At 39.8% G+C, this 23,447-nt stretch overlaps 1 protein-coding gene across 16 annotated transcripts in view; it reads right to left on the bottom strand.

The window, feature by feature from the left end:
- The window catches only part of Dys (Dystrophin), a 1,073,030-nt gene that overhangs the window by 564,428 nt on the left and 485,155 nt on the right, over nt 1–23,447 (bottom strand). For 12 of the 16 annotated variants that reach the window (XM_083123868.1, XM_083123876.1, XM_083123873.1 and 9 more), the window contains 2 exons: nt 6,902–7,000; nt 1,548–1,667 (listed from right to left, as the gene is read on the bottom strand). In XM_083123868.1, coding sequence (XP_082979994.1) covers nt 1,548–1,667; nt 6,902–7,000 — 219 coding nt within the window. The remainder of the gene's footprint in view (nt 1–1,547; nt 1,668–6,901; nt 7,001–23,447) is intronic. The other 4 variants (XM_083123874.1, XM_083123878.1, XM_083123879.1 and 1 more) reach the window with 2 other exon arrangements.

Here is a 23,447-nt window from a genome sequence, read left to right as displayed (position 1 = left end):
GATGAAACGATTCTCTCGGGTTATCGACGAGGTGAGTTGTGGAAAAGATTCCAATCCATTACACAACTCACCTTGTCGATAACCCGAGAGAATCTTTTCAACAACTTTTTTTTTATTTTAAATAGATGGAGAGAAATGAAACAAAGGCGTTGGTAAACTTTTTTCTCTCTTCCTAAAGCATCTACCTATTAGTCTAGTAGTAGTAGTAGTAGTAGTCTAGTAGACAATCACAATGAGGATACACTTTCAAGGGCTATAAGAGATTAGAACATACTATTGAAGGGTTGATTGATTGATTTGATTAATTTTACTTCGCTTCTCTGCCACTTTTTTTGGCCAATCACAAGATTAGTGATGATATGATAAAACTGATGAAGATACACAAAAAAACACCCATGTCCAGGCCGGGATTCGTACCCGAGACCTTTGGCGTCGTAGCGCGATGTGCTAACCATTCCACCACGGAGGTGGGGCAGGCTACCTCAGAAGACAGACGATTACATCTCAGAAAATGAGTAAACAATGCGGGTATTTTTTCAAAGATGTTATTTTTGACACATGCTTTGTTTTTGGGCAATTACAATTCAACCCACAGCAATGTTATTTAAAAAACAACTCTATTGATCAGTTTAGTAAGTACCTCTAGTTACATCTCCCAACGGTAGGTTCATCGTCGCAATCATCCAAGTAGGTTCAACGTCGCTATCATCCAAAAGTGGCAGAAAATCGACGTAAAATAGCATAGCAGAATCGAATTTAACTAGACACTTAAGTTAATTCTAGTGGAAATAATTTTTCCGAGTAACTAAATACAACCCACGTTTCTTTTTCTAAAATCGCCTTCAATGTTAATAGCTCTTCGTTGTTAGGGTCAAGTGCAAGTCATACTACTTATCTACGAATCACAATTCATCAGTCAGTTCTTTACATGTAAATATTTTCACATCTTAATTAATTCTTACACCCTCTTACTTCCTTTCCGAACATATAATTTCATAGTTAACAACGTCAATACTTTCAATAAATTCACAGTCTTCTTCAACGTTCTAGCTCGTGAAAATCATTTGAGATTTATACGTTTCATTTATCGCCATCTAACGAGAACGAATTACATCTCTTCAGACTTGTATCAAGTGCAGTTTGAAGGAAATTTGAGCATGTATATGGATACCTATATGAATTAAGATGAATTAATTGCAACCATTTTTAGAAATTTGGCAACACTTCTCACATCTGGTAAAAAACCGAAAATCGCGCCAGCATAAAACCACACCACAACCTTTAAACATACTTCTGAAGGAAGTAGGTGCAGTGCGAATAAAGTTACGTGTATGTAGCTCGAACAGATTAGAGAATCCAACGACATAAGAAGAAGCGGAAAAAGTGAATAAATGCGACAGAGAGAGAGAGAGAGAAGAGATAACCATTGGGACCAGAATCCAAAGCATGCAAGCATTTTTTTTCTTTTTTCCCTAATTACCACATCCGAAGATGCTATGTGATTAATCTGTGTGAGGAAGCAGAAGGCAACAACCTGTGGTACAGACCTGAAGTTCGAGCAAACCCGCCTGTACGTCTCTGGCGATCTGCGCACAATCTTCCAGACACGCAGCACTTAGTTCGGGTGCGTACCGCCAGATGTCGGAAGCGTTCGGGAAAGGTTGCTGCTGACAAATGAAAGCAAGATGGATTAACCAAAACATAACTCGCACTCTCGATGCTACATTTTAAAGCAAAAAGCCACAAGATTTAGAAATAATAGGACGCTGAATGAACAGAAGAAAGTAATAAGTTGAGGCACGAAGCAGAAGTTATGATCTCGCACGAGATCGCTAGTGAAAACTGCATCTTCCCTCTAACGATCTCTGAAAAAATGAAACGGTAACGTAAACTTCTAAAAAAAAAAGTATCTAGCTCTAAAACAGTGGCGTGCCCAATGATTGCGTGAGGGCGGGGTGTTTTTCTTCTCGTAGATAGTAATATATCTTACAATTTCTATCCTCTCATCTGATGTTCCTTTATAATATAACCTGAGTCCTTAACAGTGTTCTTTAAACCTTCTCAAGAAGTACAACACAAAAACATATATACACCGTTCAGTGGCGGCGATTGGGTTCCAAAACCGGAAGGGCAAAGGTGCCAAAACTGGGGGGAGCAAAGACAGTATATTTCCCTTTGTAGATAAGGTTTAGCATACTGCGAGGGGAAAAGTGGCGAGAAGTGGGGACGGCAACTGCCCCCCTCGCCCCCCACCCAATCGCCGCCACTGACACCGTTCAAAATATCCCGTAGAATTACCTTCAAAACGCTTGCCGAGAAAAAAATTAAAGAAGGCTATAGGAAACTAAACTCCCAGTAATATTGCGGCATATATTGGAACAAAAGCTTAAAATAAAAATTTTAAGAATATATTGCGTAATTTAGGAGTCCCAAATATTATAGCAACCATAACTGCTGTAAACTTTCAAGTTTCTGAGGTTAGATATGATATTTATAACTGTTAGATGGCCAGGAGCGGCGCCACGGGGGAGCGTAGGGGTGTTTCCGCACCAGTTTTCAAAAACGATGTTTTCAACCAAAAACACCATTAACTCTTGTAGTGTCATGTTACGTTATGGCTTATTAAAACCACATAGTCAAATTTACCATATAATTTTAGGTACTCAAGTGAGACTGCTCTTACAGTTTACAACAGGCAAGTCATTGATCCTAATCGAATTTACTTTTCTGTACTGAGGGAAGTCCTTACAAGGATCACCCGCGCCAGAATTATTGTTAAGGATTGTTTCTTCTTTTGTAAGATGCAATGTAAGTCATTGGCCTACCTTCAACAAGCTTACAAAACATAAGGTGGTTGTGGTGAAACCACCACGCAAAAATGGAGCAAGTCAGTAGTATTCTCTAGTTTCTTTAGCATATTTTCGCAGAAGTCTATTAAAACTTGATTGCTTTATTTTTATGTAGTAAGTAAAGTATGCATGTGTGTTTCGTGTTTTCTTTATTTTCAACATCGCAACCCCATTTTTTTTATCTTGTGAAAGATTCGGGATGCAATTGAGATTAGATAAGAATATCAACGAATATATGTCAAAGAGATTTAACACTTAAAGGTGAGAAAGAGCATTCATGCTCGGCTTTGTTCACACGTAATTTCGTTCCTACACAACGTTGTTCTGAGGAACTCATAGTTCATAGAATGAACAATAGATGACAGGTCTAGTGGCATAAGAAAAAGTATTGCTAATAGTTAATATGTTACAAAATATTTAAATCTGAACAAAAATATTAAATTGTAGTGAATAATCTTGGCTAAAGAAAGATTACGACATACGGAGACAGTCTGCTGCAATACAATTATGGGAACCGAAGTTAATATGCCCAGGACACATGAATTAAGTGTAATTATGCTACTTCCTCTGAATCAAACACGAAATTGTTAAGATAGCATACACCGTAGATTTAAGCGTATATAAATTCTACAAGTTATTTTCCAAAAAAATAAATAGTTCATGCTAAATTGAAGACAAATGTTAAAAATATACGAAACTGCGGGAATTATTACTCATACTATTCCTTACTAGAGCGGAATTAACACGTTACGCTAACCTCTAGACCACGCAAACAGATTTCTGTAAATAATTTTAAGAAACGATCTTCAGGTACCAGCCGCCCTATATGGCGATATGGTTAGCATAATGTCCCGCGTAGCCGAGGTCCTAGGTTTGATTCCCAGGTGTTTCTCGCACAATTCTATTGTATTTCGTCGCGATTAATGTAGAAAGGAAGAAAAGCGGCGGACAATTACCGAAATCAATATGGATACCGGCGCCGGTGTGCATACCCACAAATTGTTTCATACTGGCAAATATTTCTTTCATACCGCAACAATGTCCAATTCTCAAGTGAGATAAAATTTACTTAACACGTCTAACGTACTGTCGGCATCTTCTCTTTCTGTAGCCCAGAATGATACTGAGGAGGAGGGGGACGGGGGATTTTAATTTCGCTAAGGCATTTCTCTTTAATTAAACCAGACCTTTAGATGAAAGAAATCGACTTAGTGCGTCACAGAAGGATTTTTTTTGCAACCTTTGAGATATTTCTTCCAGCCAAATTGACGAATCTTTCAGTTTTAAAAAAAAAAGAATTATCCTGTAATTCCAGCCCAATTAACAAGTCAAAAGTTCAGAGAGAGACCAACTTTCTAGCTTTGTTGTTCTCTTGAAAAGGGGGTAGAGGACTTTCTTTTCCCCACCCTTTAAGAATTTATTTCTAGCATTCTTATGATAGCTGGCGGGTCAAACTCACAAGTATGGTTGATCGTTGTTCAAGAAAGAACCATAATTAAAATCCAGAAAGAATTTCCACAAAAGAGGCTAAAGAATGAAATGTCTCCAGTGCAACAAACTTTCCCCTTATGGTCGAATCCAGACTTTTATCCCTTGACAGATATTCTACTAATCATAAATACGTACAACCTTTATTGATATTAAACAAGCACCTTGAAAGTACTTGGTATTGTCCGTACAAGAGTGAGCGTGGTGTGATCATCACAATACTCCGCCCACACTTTCATGGATTGCGAAAAAGACGGTCACGTTTTATCCTTTACTATAATTGTCAGCCAATTATATTATATTATTCGTGGTGGCTAGGTGAGCGAAATTGTTGCATCATTCATCCTCACTGGCGTACATAAAAGAGGGGGGCTGATGGGCTTACGCCTCCTAAGAAATGTTGTAAAAATGAAAGCAGTAAAGAACGGGGGTAGTAACTGCAACGTTAAAACGAAGGCAATTAAGAAATATTATATTGTGTATTCTGTCCTCTTAGAACGCAACTATGTATCCACCTTTATAATTCCAGCCCATTCCGAAAAATATATCTTACTTTTATTCTCTTCTACGCAGTTACCTTTAAAAGGTAGGAAAGTGGCATAACAATGAGCAGCATACATAATGGCGCGTATGTATTGCATTGCACACTGCGTGTACGCCAAAATTCTGTCCAATTAATGCCAAATTAGACACGTCAATTTTGCAATAATTTATCATAAACCCAAATTATTGACCTCATTTCAGTTGCGTAGTAAAATCACACGTTATCGATTGCATAGTAATATCTCGATTCTGTGCCAGTTACGGCAAATCTTAACGATTAATAGTACTTTATAACAATAATAACCCATGGCGCAACAGCCCGTGAGGGCCAGGGCCTATACCGACTGCCGGGGTTGGAAATCATACAACCAGTTACGCGGTGACGTGTGGTCAGCACGACGAACCCCCAGTCGTTGGAGGTTTCCACGACCGGGTTACGCTACTCATTCGTAGCTCCCCAAGTTCCTCACGATGGTGGGTGTTCACCGGTCCAATACGCAGGCCGAAATCTCAGGAGAAAAATTGTTAAGCTTGCCCCCAGGAGACTCGAACCAGCGTGCGTCCCGTAGTCGGAGCCCAAAGCATGACGCACGGCCACGGTGCGGGACATTAATGGTGCTTACATGCAAGAAAAATGCAAGTACACGTGGACAATACGCAGAATATACACCCCACACAGAGGAGTAGAGAGGTTGTTGGGTCAGGCTTCTGGGCTGTAATCATGCAGTTCCAGGGGTGTACTACTTGACATTTGACTGCCTTTTCAGAAGTTCGCCCCCTTACAACGGATGTAATTCAAAGAATCAGGTGAAAAAACGGGATAGCGAATGGATATTGCAAACACCCTTACACCAATTCATCTATATCGCTTTAATTATACTTTCTGTGGTGTTTTTGGGTAATATACAGTCAACAGATTTCGAACCAAAGCACCGTTTTTTCCTTCCATGCTTCACGCAGTGCAAAAATGAGTTTCAAATGAAAAAATGTTGCCAAGAGTTCATCGGAAATCATTGCTTCCGGTTATCGAAAATGCATTTTGCCAACTTTTGGTACGCTATGGAGGGCTGGAGAGTGATTCAGGAAAAAGTACAGCGAGAGAAGGAGGGATATTGAAACCCTCTACAACAAACACGAGACTTTCAACCAGAAAAATACGATATTCCAATAATTCGAGGGAGGAGGGTGCTTGGCTGAAAAGTATGAGAGGTCTCTGAAAATATTAAAGCTATATATAAAAAAATACTTTTATCACCAGAAATCAAACGAAAATCCTCTGCCTATCGCTGTTCTGTATTGAAATATAAGCGTATTTTTCTATTAACCAACCAAGTAAGGTCATACCCAGTGTGTGCAAGTAGTAGTTCGGATACAACATTAATCTGTAATCTGTCACGATTAGCCTGCCTGTGCAGAAAGTGAACTTAAAACAGTCATTTCTATGTCCAGCTGTACCTTCATGCATCCTCACATTCATACGATGCACTTTGGGGTTACCTTTACAAATATACAAAAAATGCATCACACTGTAAAGCTAATTCTTGGAAAAACCATAAAACACACTTTACTACATCAATGTGTTTCTGATGCATTAATAGATTTGATGCATTTAATGTATTGGCACCATTCAGATCAGTAACCTAAGATGTGGTAAGAGACGAAGATTATGGTGTCGACAAAGATACTAGTAACTCAGCGTGCGCCAAGGGTGATTGAGGGGGGGATGAAGACGCTCATCTAGGATTACCAACAGCGAGATCAAACTCGATTCTAACACGCCTAACTGTAAAAGTCTCATTCAAATCCACTTTATGCAAAGATAAGCTAATCAGGAATGGACCTACAGTTGAAAGTGAGATACGAACCACACACGGAGCCTTTTGATTACAAGGCGATGGCGTTACCACCACGTCATCGGGGAAGCCCTAATGTGCCTTTCTGGTAAATCCTTTAGCGTGGAATAGAGTACATTGGAATTTTGCAAAATGAAAACTTCAAACAAGAGAAGCATGCAGACTTACCTTCTGCTTGTCGAGGACTTGCCGAATGTCATCCAGATCACCGACCGTTACTGTTTGTTGTCGCAACATTTCTTCCTCTAACGTAAGCCAATCTCGGATCTGCAAAATAACAGAGAGGGTAAAATATTAATTCCGAGAATGATCTTCAGACAAACGAGTAGTATTTGAATTGAAACACGCAAACCTGAGGAACATCTCCTCTTTACGATTTCTCCCAAAGTCTTACAGCTTCAAAGTTCCTTCCCAACCGGAGAGAAGAGTTCTACCATGCACAATAGGCTGTCTCATTACTATTCATCCATCATTTTATGTATTGCTGTACACAATTTCCAAAAAAGTAAAGTGATAATGTACACTGTTTCTCAAAAGTTTTAGGACAACGACATTTTAAAATTTTAAACTAGGCAACCCAATTTACGCAAGGCGTTGATGGGTTGCGTGTAGAGTTAGGCTCAATTTTAGGGTTGCCACATGCAGAATATATATTTATGAAATACGCGAAAGAAACAAAAAAAAAGTATTATTGTATAAAAATATCACTATTATATTGCAAATGACAAAATTCTTTCTGAAAGAAAAAAATATAGGTTTTCTAGCATTTCATCCCTGATGAGTCCACAGAAAGGAAAAGAGGTGAGAGGAAACGAAAGATGACAGAGAAAGCGAAAGGAGAAGAGGAAAAGTAGAGGTGAGAAGAAAGAGAGGATAGACGAAGAGAAGAGAAGTAGTGAGAAGAAAGGAAAAAGATTCGAGGAGAGATGAGGAAAATGGAGCAAAGAAGAGAAGAGAGGAGGAAAACGAGAGTAGAGGAGGGGAGGAGACGAGAAGAGGGGAGTGGAGAGTAGAGTAAGAGAGAGAGAGAGAAGAACGAAAAGAAGAGGAGAAGAGAAATCGAAGAGAGGAGAGGAGATAAGATGAGTGGAGAAGAGTTAGATGGAGACAAGATGCGAGAAAAGTAGGGAAGGCGATATGAGATAAAAGCAGAGGAGAAGAAGGTGAATGAAGAAAGAGAAGAGAAGAACAGAAGGGACTGGAGACGGGAGAAGAGGTAGTTGCAGAAAATATCGTTTCGGCGTCAAGAATAGATGCATTGATCAAATTATCGACATGAAACATTCAATAACATTTAAAATGTATTAGAGAATGTATTAGATCGGTGCGAAATGCCTCATGGCTGAGTACAGAGCAAGAAAAAATCTTCCACGTAAGATCTTTGATTTTGCCTGCGATTATATCACTAAAAACATGAATGTAATTTTAATATTTATAAGAATTATCCACTTTTTATACACTTCTCGGTTCATTGAAATGGAGATTTTGTAATTATATATTTCCCCTCCCCCATCGTTAATTCCAAACTGAATCATTCCGTTTTACACGGTGTGGACAATAAACACAATGGGATATGTCTAAAACTTACGAAAATTTGCTGCCACCGGAGGGGTTTGAACCTACAACCATCAGGTTGACAATCCTTAACGTTAACTACTACCCTACAAGCTCTCGCTCCTGAAAGCAGGTAGGAGCTGCCAAATGTGAAATGTAGATGCAACTCTCCTCCTACATGTAATGTGCAAAGAATACTTGTTCGTAAAAACAAAGGCACGTGTAGTACGAATCGGCGAAAACATATATGGAGAATTGCACATGATGAAAACTTTTCAGTCGATATTTGTGGAGGTATCTTTGCATTGAACTCGAGTGCGAAAATACGTAAAATTAGTGTGTCCTGAATTGCCACAAATATAAATAGTTATTTCATTAATATTTGTGAATGTCTTTGAAGCAGTACACAGTTATCGTTAGAGAATCATAATTCACGATCCTATACATGAAAATATCCCTTTGAACGTGTGTCAATTCATTTTTCTTATACGTATATATAAATTCCAGATGCAAAACAATGTAACGACTTTACTCTGCTATTACAAATAATGTCACCATGCTCTTCATTAATAAAAAATGAACTAAAGAAAGAGAACAACTCGTAAGGAGAATCGAACCTGGGACCACTAGCAGCCCGAACGAGAACTCTAACCACTACACCACGACCTTTCCTTCCGTTGTAACAACAATTTTTAAGTATTCTGTCCAACCAATATTGTAACTGTCGTTGGGTATACATGTAGTTGAACTTTAGTTTTGCTCGCAATGACAGCATGCAGATTCCACAGTTTAACGGATATCGCTGTGTGCCGTGTTGGCACGTACCGCGCTCATCTTCACTCCGCTGAATAAAAATCTGCATAAAATCTGTTTATCAAAGTGAATTGACAACGTTAATGGATTGAAAAACAGATTCAATGAGCTTCCAAACAAGACCAATATCGTAGCTACTCGTATTTGTAGGACTACCCAATACTAAGAAAAAGTTTAGTCTCGCAAAATTGATGATAAAGGTTTTCTGACAAAGCTTTGAAAATCTGAAAATTAAGATTTATGTTTAAAACCTTTCTACCTGCACCATAATCAATCAGTTTTTGATTTATAGGATTTCATAAAGAGCGATTGTTTACAAAACTCCAAGAAACCGGCCCCCCCTTTTTTTTGGTTCTCAAGACGAAATTTTGATGTAACTCGTATTTTTGAAGGTTTACTGGTTAATTTTTAATTGGAGTCCAACATCGAGTCTCTATAATTTTTAATCCGATAGTAGCTAATTGCACTTTTCCCCACTCAAGGTATCTACAAACAGTCGTTAAATACCTGTTGAAATGTTCGAGAGAGTAGTCCATTCCTTCCTCGATTCCCAAGCATCCAAAAATTCAGTTATAGCCTTTTTTTTCTTCGTCAACTTTGACTCATCTTTCTCGGAAGCGGTTGAAGTTGGCATCGTCAAATCATATTCGCTTAAGATACGGGTAGTTCGCAGCAAGATAGTAGACATTGTTTTGGCAATTGGTATGTCGAAATCTTCACGTCCCTGGGTCATCACACCTCCGAAGAAATAACCGGCGACGTAGAACAGAACCTTGCTCTAATCCACTCCCAGAACCACAACAAATCCCAACGGCGATGCATAAGAGACTAATTTACGACGAATCTAGTCAAACATACGTTTCACTTAACATGTTTTAAGTTCCCAGAACGGATTCCAAAAGATGCACACTAAAGGCAGGAGGTGTTGGTAGTGAGGTCAGACACGTCAATAGACCATCATAGTAGAAAAACTAGTGCTTGGTAGCCGTGCTGTATTAATGTTGAGATTTTCCTGCAGAGGTCTCTGAAGTTTAACACGAACGAGTAAACGATATTACGTCACACTACACTAGAGACGTAGGGCTAGGACTCAGTCCCGACGTATTGTGGAGAAGTGACGCATTTGAAAGCAAATTACGGCGCACTTTGAAATCGCAAGAGAATGAAAATTATATATTTTTACAGCTGCGCAATCGGCAACAGTTGTGCGCGAGTCCAAGAATATGTTTCTCGCCAGTCGGCCGACCTAAGTGACAGAGTGGTTAGAACAACGGGCTACGACGCCAAGGGTCCCGACTTCTAAACCTGGCCTGGGCATGGGTTTTCTATGTGAGTGTCCTTTCATCAATTTCTGAGAATAATTGGTGTGTACAAAGCCCCTAACATATCGTATACAAAATTATCGCGCCTAGAAACGACGATCTCGAAAGTTTTCCCACTTATTCTAGATGACGCAAACGAAGATTTCCTTTCTCCCAATAAACCAGAAACAGTATATTTACAATCAATAATCGACTCTTTCGGCATGGTCCAGATCATTAACCGACCAACCAGAATAACGGCAATCACTCCTCGATGTAGTCCCTCGACAAAGAGATATTCGATAGGGATGCTGCAACAATTGAATGGATGCAAATAGATAGATTCGACAACATCGACGACAAAGTGCACTTCGTTACTCAAAACGTAATAAATCTCTTCGACAAGCATGCGCGCCTTGAAACTAAATTAATAAAACCAAAAAAAACTCTCCGTGGATATCCGAAAATACAAAATCTACTTATGCAACTCCGTGACAATGCCCTAATAAAATATAAGCGCACAAAAACACAGGCAAACTGGGACTATTACAAAGAACTGAGAAACTTTACCACTTCGGTCCAACGGCAGGAAAACAAACCCTATTTTAATCATCACCTCCGCTGCAACAATAACAGCAAAGAGTTGCGGAAAAAATTAAAAACGTGGTGTGTATATAGTAAAAATATGAACAACGAGATGCCCTCCGACCTGAGAAACGTGGATTCAATTAATCGACATTTTTCTAGCGTATGCAGCAAAACGGATGTATCAGAAGATGCCGTTAACAAAACTCGAGAGAAAAGAGAAATTAAAATTCAGAAGGAAAATACATGATTACAAAACAAGGGGAAAATCGAAACTTGAGCTTCCAAAACACACACTAGTGCTTTTCGAATCATCATTTAGTACATATTCAGCTGCAAGAGCGTGGAATGAACTTCCTCCTTCCATGACGTCCCTCACTAATCGCAACAAGTTCAAAGACAAACTGAAAAATCTATTGTTAAATGAACGATATCTGTGTTCCAGCACTCACGAATAATAGCTCTCACTTCTGAACCAACGTCCTAAAAACAAGTATTTTCATTTTTCTTCTTTACCTGCCCCCTTCCATGTTGCCAACCATTGACGTTATTTGTTCTTTCATGTATATTAAGAACATTTACGTGTTTTTACATAATATTAATTTGTATTAGATTTAACTATTACACACCAAGCACAATTGTGTCAATTAATTTGTGTATCCTTTGTGTATTTGTTTTCAATCTTTTTCCTTTCTTTTTTTTTTTTGAATGTATAGATGAATCTTTGTTCTCAATTTTGTATTTGTTCCTTTTGTGTTTTAGGTTTGTTTCTTCTTTTTTTGTATTGTTTTTTGTTTGTTTGTTATTTTTGTTATTTGTACAAACATTTAGTATGTAGAATATGTTTAGTATGTATGTTTATGTATTCATTGGGGTTAGATGTTGGGGTTAGGTAGAACAGCCGCAGGATGAACCTCGCCCTTTAATAAAGGAAAATTGAAATTGAAATTGAATTGAAATCATATCATCCCACATCCATGTCTACGCGATTAGCCAAAACTGGCAGAATAGCCAATAAAATAAACCAAATCAATCAATCAGATCACCGTATATTGATTTGGCTAATCGCGAAGATGAGTGGTGATAAGATGAAATGGAACGGATGAAGGGACACTTACAAACATATGCGGACGACACAATAAAAGTCCCACAGAACATTATACTGGCTTTGGATCCAGCCGTCAGAAACTCGCCAGTCCGCAAAATGCAGTCCAGGGTCAGCAAGTGTCTAGGTTATCTTTCTGGCATTTCTGTAAAACGGTATACACTGCAACCATCGGACAAACAACTTTATCTATCCCCCCGCCCCTCTGGAAGCTGAGAAGGGGCTTCGCGGGCCGTCTCCTACACAGTGTTACAACACATAGCAATTTATCACTTTCATTGAAACCGTGGAATGTTTTCCTTCGCTGTTACAATAATTCGATTAAAAAAACAAATAAAACAAATACTCCTCTCTTTGTGAGGTAATGAACATCTTCACCAATTTTCACATTGCAGGACGTAAGGAAGTATGTGTGTGTCGTACTGCTACACTTTGTATAATGTAGATGGCAACACTACCAAGTCGTCGATGAGTATTCACATACTGATTGGCTGCTTCCCTGTCGATTAGGTGTGCATTCTTCCTTAAAATGACCTCCAATTACTATTCTTGTATTTGAACAACTCATAAAGCGAAGCTTTAAAACTGTAATTGAAAAACATTTTATCCCGCCTCATCCTAGAAAGCAGCTATATCCGGAAAGAAAAATCCTGCATACGCTAGTTTTTCAAGGTACGAAACTATTTAAAAAATTCAGTTAAAGCATGCGCTTAATCTTGTCCTGTCCGAAAGTAGCTACGCAAGGTATAAAAAACAGTTTCTCTCCCCCCGGGTCTCATTACAGGTTTCTCGACACGACAAAAAAGCAAATATTTGAACATTCACGCACGCAGAAACAATACCGCCCATCCTGTTTACAAGCTACCGACCATTGTTTTCCACGGCACGGTATTCGACTATCTTTCCTAGGGAAAGAGAAAAAGGGATAGTGAACGGGACAGGAATATATCGCCCCCCATCAACGACGTGTCCAAATTCCTTGAATTCTTGGAAACGTTGAACAAGGACCATTACCACACTTATTTCACTGCAGAGACTTCCTTTACCCATTCACAACCAAGCGTATCCGTCACTGACTTTCGCACCAATTCTTCTATTTCCTTGTTACTCACAAAAACAAATGAAACAGCCTACATTAGGTGGCGTGCATTGTTCTCACGAAACAAAAATGGTTAAAAATCAATGACGATGGAGCGAGAAAATTTATCAAGAAGGTGGGTTTTGGAAGCAAAATTTCAGCTAAGAAAAATGCAGAAAATTATCTACAAAATGTATGAGAAATGGGAAAATCTGGAACATGTATTCAATGCGGCACAACAATTGTTATTTATAGAGGATATTTATTACTCTTTTTCTCTTCAAAGTGAAACTACTAGTGAAATTCTATCGGTCCTTGTTTAAAAGTTTAATTGTAAATATAGAGGATGTAATAAGGAAATAGGTCATACGATTAAGCCTTGTTTTCATGTAAAAAAAACACTGAACGATGGTGACCAAAGCAGAGTTTATAATCAATTTGATTTACCAGGTGTATAAGCTTAAATCTGCTGTTTGCTCATAGATGGCGTTAGTGAGCGTATGAAGCTACCATGGGCACGCCATACCTGGTGTTTGTATGAGTTGGACATCTGCCAACACGAATCAGTGCACATCGTCAGCACGTGCAGACAACACACAGTGTTCCTGTGGTAAGTATGTCTAGTTTTGTGCCAGAAAATGAACATATGCGGGAAGCTCTGCTTTTCTGCTTCCATTTGAAGAAATCGGCTGCCGAATCGCATCGAATGCTTGTGGAGGCCTATGGTGAGAGTGCTGTATCGGAAACAAGGTGCAGGGATTGGTTTCGTCGGTTCAAAGACGGCAATTTTGACCTGAGCGACAAGAAGCGTAAAAATCGGCCCAGGAAGGTTGAGGACCATGAATTGCAGGCTCTTTTGGACGGGACGATACCCAAACGCAAAAGATGCTTGCCGAGCAATTGGGTGTTACTCAAGCAGTCATTTCCATGCGTCTACGTGCCATGGGAAAGGTTCAAAAGATCGGAAATTGGGTGCCGCATGAATTGACCGATCGGCAGCTGGAGAGACTCCATAACACATGCGAAATCTTGCTTGCCAGACAAAAAAGAATGTCTTTCCTGCATCGGATTGTGGCTGGCGATTAAAAGTGGATATATTTCGAGAATCCTAAACGCAAGAAATCGTGGGTTGATCCCGGCCAACTATCAACATCTTCCTCGAGACCAAATCGCTTCGGCCGGAAGATGATGCTGTGTGTTTGGTGGGATCAACAGGGTATCGTCTGCTTTGAGCTGTTGAAACCTGGTGAAACTATCACTGCCCACCGCTACCACCAACAACTGATCAAATTGCACCGTGCTCTGTGTGACAAAAGGCTGGATTATCAACAAAGACATGACAAGCTGATATTCCTCCACGACAACGCCCCATCGCACACGTCAAGACTGGTCCAAAACTACTTGGAGACACGCAACTGGGCGGTGCTACCCCATCCCGCCTATTCACCAGACCTGGCCCCTTCCGACTACCATCTGTTTTTGTCGATGGGCCACGCCCTCATTGAGCAGCACTTCGATTCGTATGCAGACGTCCGAAAATGGCTTGATGAGTGGTTTGCCTCGAAAGAGAAGAACTTTTTTTGGCGTGGTATCCAAATTGCCCGTGAGGTGGGCAAAATGTGTAGCTCGCGAGGGCAAGTACTTTGAATAAATTTCTTGTTGCTTTCTATGAACAAACCATGTGTTTTTCTGACTACAAAACAGCAGATTTAAGCTTACACACCTGGTATAATAATCATTCTATTAAATTATATTTCATATAATATTAAAACAATTTACACGTAACATTTCAATCCTATGTAAAGGTCTTCTTCAGACTGACAACCGAACTACAAAAAGAAGATACTGATATAGGATTGAAAAGTTAGGTGTAAAGTTTTTATTATAATTGAAGACAGCATTGGCCAGCATCTTCAGTGATTTTGTGAAATGGGTCAATTTACTTCAAATATTAAGTAAAAAAATCAAGAATGACCAACATTTACATTTTATTTCCTTTTTTAATGTTTATTTCTTATTATAATATAAACTTCAGAGGTGTACAGTCGGAGAAAGAATTACCTGGGCCACGGGATCTAGAATTTCGTAACGTCTTAAAGCCTGTTGTTTATGCAACCCAAATAACAAATTATTCGCTTAAGTTTGTCTGGTGGATCTGAGTTCTCGGGAAGGATTGAGCATTGATAGCATGAGTCACATGACTCATGCCCCAGCAACAACAAACAACAGCTGGGTGCTACGTGGCCTCAAGAAGAACATTTCAGCAACTGGTTTCTTCACAAGATCTATTCGTAAGGAAATATTATTCGAGTGATACTAGTAATTGTCAAGAAGGTTCACTGAAATGATGGTTCTCATCAAAGGCCACATGCCACACGCTAATTGTTTAAGTCCAGTTTATGTACTCACTGGACCTACAGATTAAAGTGGGATCCGAACCAAATGTTCCTCTATCTGGTATTGAATTCGGAAGCCTTTGATTACATGTCGAAGACGTTACCACTACGCCATCGGAGAGGCAATGGAACGCCTTGAGAAAGAGACGAGTGAAACCATATTTGTCGTAAATTTTAAAAATAAGACAATATTTTGTGGTCACAGTTTCGAACCGTGGGAGAGGCATATATATTTTTTGTCCCATCGTCCATTTCACGAGTTTATAATTCTTCCTCAGCAACACGATTAATACGAGTGGTAGAAGATAAGCAAAGTAAAATAACTGTAACAGAAATAAAAGGAAAAAGCGAAACAAATTTTGACCATAATATTCTGCAGTCACTTCAGTCGTGTTCAAGGAATGCTACCTTTTAATGAGAGCCGTGGTCTCTAACTTGTCTTTTCTCCTTTCTTTGTGCTCTCGATTCCCTCTGTCACGATTGGTCTAAAACTAATGAATGCGACGTTAATTAAACAATCCAAAAAACGAAACAATGCACAATCAACTGCTCAACATTCCATTTTTTTCGAATCGGAAAACAATTGAGATGCAGTAAAATGAAGCAAGATGCAGTAATAAACTGGGAATTTGGTACGGTATAGAATTAAATCGGTGAAGATGTTCCATTTGATTGGATTTTTGTTATTTAGTGTCGCTATTCTTTCACTTTTGGCAAATAGCGACGATGAAGATGAGTAATGAGTGATGATATGATGATATTGATTAACGGACACTCACCAAGAACACCCATGGCCAGGCCGAGATTCGAACCAGGGGCCCACGCTGTCGTAGCGCGCTGTGATAACCACTCCGCCACGGAGGTCGGTTAGGAGTGGACATTATACCATATTTTGTGTGCGCAATTGGGATCAATCAATGGAATGACTAGGCATATTATATTATTAATATATTCATATCATAATATCAAGTCATATTATTCGGCACAAAGTAACATCAGAGACATTCAATCTTGCATTATTGCCTTTCAACTATTTCTTCGACTTCAGGTTAATAACATCAATAAGATAAATTATGGAACAAATGATAATGAATGTGGAATATTGACAGTTATTTCGAATTACCTGACACAAGCAACATTAAGCAGACTCGGTGGGCAAGCTCATTAAGTGGTCAATCTTCGATCTCGTCACCAAAGTTCCCGGATTTGAGTACCGTCCTTGTCACAGGTATTTGAGTACTTCGTCATTAATTTCATGTAATGGTCACTCGTTCGCGACTAGGAAGAAAAGTGATGTTACGTAACAAAACTAATAAAAATAAACATGATCGAAGAGTACTTATTTCATCTCTCACGAAATCTCCTATAAAACCGGGATATATGAAATATATGTATCTGCACATACTTTTTCGATTTATATATTTAACTAGCCGAGACCGAGAACGGGAGAGCAATTTTCAATTCGAGAAACCGAGAGACGGAGACACTGTAAAGTCTTGTTTCTTTCTTGACGTCTCCCTAATTGAGTTGTTGTTCTGTTCGTTATTGGCTTTGTATTGGCAATTGTCATTATTCTTCCCCTGTAGGTAAACCATAACGACGATATATGATGAAATAAAGCAGATAAAAGGGCAAGAACAAGAAAGTCATGCCTGCCCGAGACTTCAACCCAGAACCTTACGTAACGAGATTTGAAATTCTGGAGAAGGCATCTGTGTTTTGCTTGGCTTTCTCTTTCCCCAACTTCTGTTATTTTATCGTGCACGCATAATTAAAATGGATCTGAGAAAATACGTTGCGATCCATGATTGTGTTGGTTAGATGCTATAAATGTGAACTCCAACATGGAATAAATTATTCCCTTTTGTATGTGGTTGAACATGAAATTTTCTTACACTGTGACAATTTCTTTTTTAGTTTTTCTGCACAGATAAGCTAATCTGGACTGGACATTCAGTTAAAATGGCATACGAACTATTACGTGCATCCACCGTATATAGAACCCGGGATCCCTTGATTATAAGGTGACGACGTTATCATTACGCCATCGAGGAAGCCCCGTGAGAAAACATTATTCACTCGATCTATACAATAATTTATTAAAACATTTACACTTTCGTTTTCTTCTTTCTTTTTTGTTAACTACTCTTCTACGACTCTTTTTTTGTCTTGGAATTTCTTCTTGTTTCAGGAAAAAAAATAATACATGCAGGCTGTATCCCCCCGTGCAAATGGATAGAGAGGTTACTCTCGAGAACTAATTTATAAATAACGTAACCATTAGGAAACAATTCGAACGTTAACTGATATAACTGCAGACGAAACAATACTTACAGACGCTAACGATATATATATTCTTGTATAAGCTCACAGGCAACAGGTATCTGGTGAGTCATTCACTCTTGCTAACTACGAGCGAAGGTCACTGAACCAAAGGGTGGCAAACAGGCCTCTGCTCTGCGAAACTAGGGTTAGCAGACGAGGCCCGTGTTCCTGTTATCAATGACGTACAAAATAAGGAGGAACACAGCTTTCTTATCAAACTAGACGTGTGTTTTGTTCCGTCATTGCATATAGAACACTTTCTCGTCGTGGTTGAAGGCCTACGTAAAGGCTTCTCCGCAAGAAAGATATCTTGCCATTGAGGGGAGGACAAGTGTGTGTGTGTATCGAGGTCCTTCAACTTTCGTATTCTTCTTCATTTCAGAACGCGTGCTGTATTGTCGATTTAATCCAATCTAGCCGTTCTAGGTTTTAGGTTCTGTTTCTGTTCGGTAATTTCACATTGTCTACCTGCTTATGTTATTCGCGACGAAGCTTCTGGTTTCGATAATCTGGACAATAACGGGATTGTGTTGGTTGGTTGATTTGGTGTCTTAAGTCCACTTTATGCACAGTAAGACTAATCGGGAATGCACCTACAGTTTAAAGTGGTATCCGAACCACTATGTGCCTACACATTACTTTGCTGCTAGATATTTGCATGCTAAGATGTAGGAAGTGCTACATTTTCAGTGTGTGGAATTAAGATTTATTTCTGTTACGAAGAATCGGAGGATGGAGTAGTGAGAAAAGTGTCACCTCACATGTTTGAATTATAGTCCCCCCCCCCCACACACACACAGGATATCGGCCGTGGTTTTTATAACGAAATATAACATGGATGAATTGTGTCAAGAAAAACTGGAGCCTATTCACATCCCTACGGAACTTGGAAGAAAGTCCACGTAGAAATTAGAAAGTTCTGTTCCGACAAAATCGGGACATATAGTAAATGAAAAAGCAAAGTGCTACCTTATGCTATGAAGGCGTGTAGGGGGTGCGGAGTAAGGGTCCCACACTTTCTTGTTACGGCCGAAGGTGGGGATAATGTGATCAGCAACACGCCCCATGCCCCCCCCCCAAGTTTCCTACAGGTACCCACTTTATACGACGCTGGGTGGGCGCCAGAGCCACTTGAACAGGTGGACAAAATTCCAATTCTCCTCAGTCGGGGATCGAACTCAGATCTCTCGCATGGTAATCAAACTCCCTAACGACCGAGCTACCGCGGCACATATAGTATAGTAGCCTTTGTAATTAAGGCAAGAATTATTTTACCGTTTCGTTCAACGGTTTTAGGGGAATCATTTTCGGACATAGGCTATAACTCTTGTCGGTTCTGAAACCTGGATTGAGAAAAGGCGATTTTATGACGAACAACATTCCACCTGACAAGTCACGTGACTTTCCTACATTTCCTGTGTCTGTTGGCTATTGCATGAAAGACGAGTTGCTCCTTGAGACAGACAGAATCACCCGATCACCTAAAGGTGCAATGTGTGTTGCCTACCTTTCCGGCATTATTTACTGCCATTAAAGTCTTATGGGGAAGAACTTTTTTCCACCACTGTACCTCTCAAGCACTATTGCAGTTTTTTCTTAAAGTTTTGTCACTGATAGGAAAATTTCAGTCTGAGCAAGGAACAACATTGGTTAAAATCAAGTTTTTTGTTGTGATGTTTTATTTTACGTCGCTTTTCTGCGTAGTTAGGCTAATCGCAACGTTGAGAATGGATAATGAAATTGATGAAGCTGAAGGCCATACACGAAACTAGAACCTTCAGTAATGAGATCGAGTGTCCACTAATCTATCTACAAATGACCGCCCACATGCTGCCGTCGCAATGCAAGATCTAATTACAATTTGATCATCCTCCTTACAGCCCAGAATTAGCGGCCACTCTGAAATTCTTCCTTCCAGATCGGCGGTTCCATGAGGACAGCCAGGTCAAAGAAGCCGTTTCCACGTAGTATGCATCACATGTAACATCACTAGACGATGAAGGAAAGGAAAACTGCTGCCCCCCACCCTACAAATTACAGTAAGGCTAATTACGTCGAAAATTAGTGTTCACTATGTACATCACATGACATTCTTCTTCTCTCTTAATATCACTTACTTTCTGCATAGCCCTCGTATAGATAATCAGAGCGTCATGTATCTTGGTGTGCCTGAGTAAGTCGCAATTAAAAACGTTAGCGAATAGAGACAACATAAGGGGAAGATAGACGTTCACTCTTCGTCATCATCTTCTTCTGGCTCTCTACTTCACTATTTGGAGAGTAAAGAGGAGAAGCGGCGTCGGTATTGGAGGAATAAACAGCATGAGAAAGAAAGGGTCACGACCCCAGAGGAATAAAATAAAAAGAGCTAAAATTTGAAAGACAGAGATACCGTAACAAATGTAGAGGAAATAATACAGAGAGAAAGAGAAACAGAAAGTAAGGCAGAGGGAGAATAAAATAAAAACGGTAGGTAAACACAGTGGAAGAAAGAAAAAAGTAACACAGGGAGAAAGAGAGAAACAGAAATAATTAAAGAAATGATACAGGATGATAGAGAGAGAGAAAAAGATGGAAAAGAATATAGGAAGAAAGGCATGCAACGTCCTCCGGCTGTAACCGTAGACAACGTAGACACGCACCTTAGCTCGGCGAGCGCGTTGCGGAGGACGACAATATTTCGTAATGTGCATAAATCTACCCATAATGCTAACTGTCTCTTCAGCGGAGAGATGAGACTGCATAGTTCCCAGGGATCAGGTGTTAAAGAGCTTCTCCACAGATTTCAGATGAAATGGGACCATAACCTTTACCTCAACAGAACAACAGGTGATGAAAGTTTATATGCCAGTTTATTTTCTCAACAAAATAATATATATATACACACGTTTAAAAACAAACTTCCTAGGGTTAACAATAATAATAAGTACCTTGTGAAGCTTACTAAAATTATACATATGCACAAGTAGGGAAAACGAAAAAAACAAAAACAGATTTCTTACTTCAAGCCGGTTTCTTACTATTGGGAGGGAGTAAGCCGAAACTAAATATTAAAACGGCCTTTCATCTCTTCACCAGAAGGTGGAGTTTAACTTCTCTATGGTGCTTGGACTCTCGCTTTAGCGGAGAGCACCTTCTCTCGCCCGAAAGCGGAGTTGATCTTCTCCTTGGTGCTCGGACTCTCGCATAAGCGGAGGGCACCTTCTCTCATCCGAAGATGGAGCGGAACTTCCTTCTTGGTGCTCGGTCTCTCGCCGTAGCGGAGCACACCTTCTCTCGTCCGCAGGCGGAGTCTAACTAACTTGCCAGCCAGGCCTACGCCTTTATATAAGGTTGGCGATGCTAGCGTAAGCGAGCGGAAAATTATTCAACTACATATATTAACATTAAATAGTTACAACAGTTGATTATACATAGAGGTGGATCCGTCTTTACTTGTGACGATCCGAGTTCGTTACAATCTTGAACTAACAATATTTAAAATAAACAGTTACAAAAGTTGATGATAGAAGCTAACAAACTTACAGGTGGATCCGTCTTTACTTGTGACGATCCGGGGTCGTTACAGGCAAGACGAAACAACGAAAGAGAAATAGAAAAAGAAATTATGGCGCCAGAAAGAGAGAAGGAAAAGAACAGAGAAGAGACGTCTCTCTGATTCTCGGTTTCGTCATGACCAGTCTCGATTGAAACCAGCCAAAACTTAAGAACTTCTAGCAACAAGTCAATCCTTGGCTTTTTGCTGCATTGTAACTGCACGCTTCCTCTCACCAATAACGCTTGGTTACGAGATTGCTTGCGGTTCAAGAAAACACGCAAACACTTACGTACAACAAAGACGTAATTCTCCCTTGAAAGATGTACGGCTCCCGTCACACACCACATGATAAAAGTTTACTGTAAACTCGGTGGTGTGACGTCAGCGGATTGAATAATACAATTAAAATGCCGGCAACAAAACATCAGGAACTTAGTTTGGTCGAAGCAGCAAGGCTTGCAAGAAGCCAATAAACCAGATTCAGCTCATTAGCATTCCCCGTTCAGGAACACGACGACAGGACTTTGCCTTTTCCGAGGGAGCTGGAGAAGTTTATACCCAGATTTAGGACTGGTGGACAAAAGAGCAAGATAAGGTGGGCATAAGCTCATGTCCATCCAATGCTGAGATGGAGAAAGCGAACACCCTGCTTATGGCTTCAACTCGGTTGAAGATTTGGGATTCTAGTTGGTTACGAGAGTGCCGAACGGGTCAAATGATGGGCTCGTGTTCGGACGGTCGCAGCTTCGAATCTTGACTGAGGTTTTACTATAGCTTTATATGCGAATGCTGAGATGGTGCCTCCAACAGAGACTCTTCTTTTCCAACCTCATATGCCCATATTGCGGTTAAAGTTATGGCTACGTCAGCGCGTAGGGTATTTGTGCCCGTCACGGAATATGGGGATAAGCCCGTTAACTAAATCAAAACTAAAGACAGGCACCTAACAAATAAAAAATGCAACTGTTATAAACTTTCTCAATCAATTTCTAAAACTAATACCTTCGTAGACTACTATAAACAGGTAAAGATATACTATGAAGAAATTTCAGCGAAAAATGCAGACTCGAAGAGGACTCGAACCCGGGTCTCTAGCATACCGTGCCATTACAATAACTACTGAGATACCAAGACAGCTCTGGCTTCGCCTAAATTTTCTCCGTCGTTGTTTAATCTGTGTGGAATTGTCTCCGCCAGTGCGACTGTAACGGGATATGTTGCCTTGGAAACATAGATGACGTCGACAATGCCTAGTTTCTCCCAGCGTAGAGTTGTAAATTGCCTTACACCCGGGTTCGAGTCCTGATCGAACCTGCATTTTCGCTGAAATTTCTGCATAGAAGATAAAAGCTCCAATCCATACTTAAAATAAGAAGCCGTGTAGGGGAATGCAGCATACATAACAACATGCACAGGACAACGACCACACAAAGGAAACAAAACAAGTCTCCTACCTTGAAGTGTCAAAAAAAAAAACAACAAGTAAATCAGAGGTGAATAGAACTAGAAAGACGAAATCTAGTAAACACAAGAAGTGATGAATTTGTCTTGTTATACAAGATTGATTACTTCAATTTGTTAAAGGCCTTGTCCGAAAATCGGGAAAAGTAGCTACGCATTGTTCAAGTTACCACCTGTATATTGTACATGGCGTGGAGGTACATGGTGGGGTCTGAGAAGGTCAGGGCCCACATGTTTACCGCCAAAAGTGGCGGTGATGTCATCAACATCACACTACGGCCCCCTTTACACCAACCCTGTGGAGTTTCCTGCAGGTACCTATTTATTTGAGGCTGGATGAACCCCAGAGGCGTTCCATGTACGAACATTGCTTAAAACATACCTAGATGTAATCACCCACCAGAATTTTCCGACTGTTCAATAAAATTGATTGATTGAATTAAGTTATTTCACGTGGCTTTTCTTATACTTTTGGCTAATCGCGACGATGAGAATGAATGGTAATATGATGAAGGAAATTAACAAAGAACACCCACGTCCAGGTCTGTATTCGACCCC

The sequence above is a fragment of the Lepisma saccharinum genome, chromosome 6 (genome assembly GCF_977018435.1).
Source record: "Lepisma saccharinum chromosome 6, izLepSacc3.1, whole genome shotgun sequence".
NCBI lineage: Eukaryota > Metazoa > Arthropoda > Insecta > Zygentoma > Lepismatidae > Lepisma > Lepisma saccharinum.
Note: the sequence above shows the minus strand (reverse complement) of the source record. Positions and strands in the feature narration are given on the sequence as shown.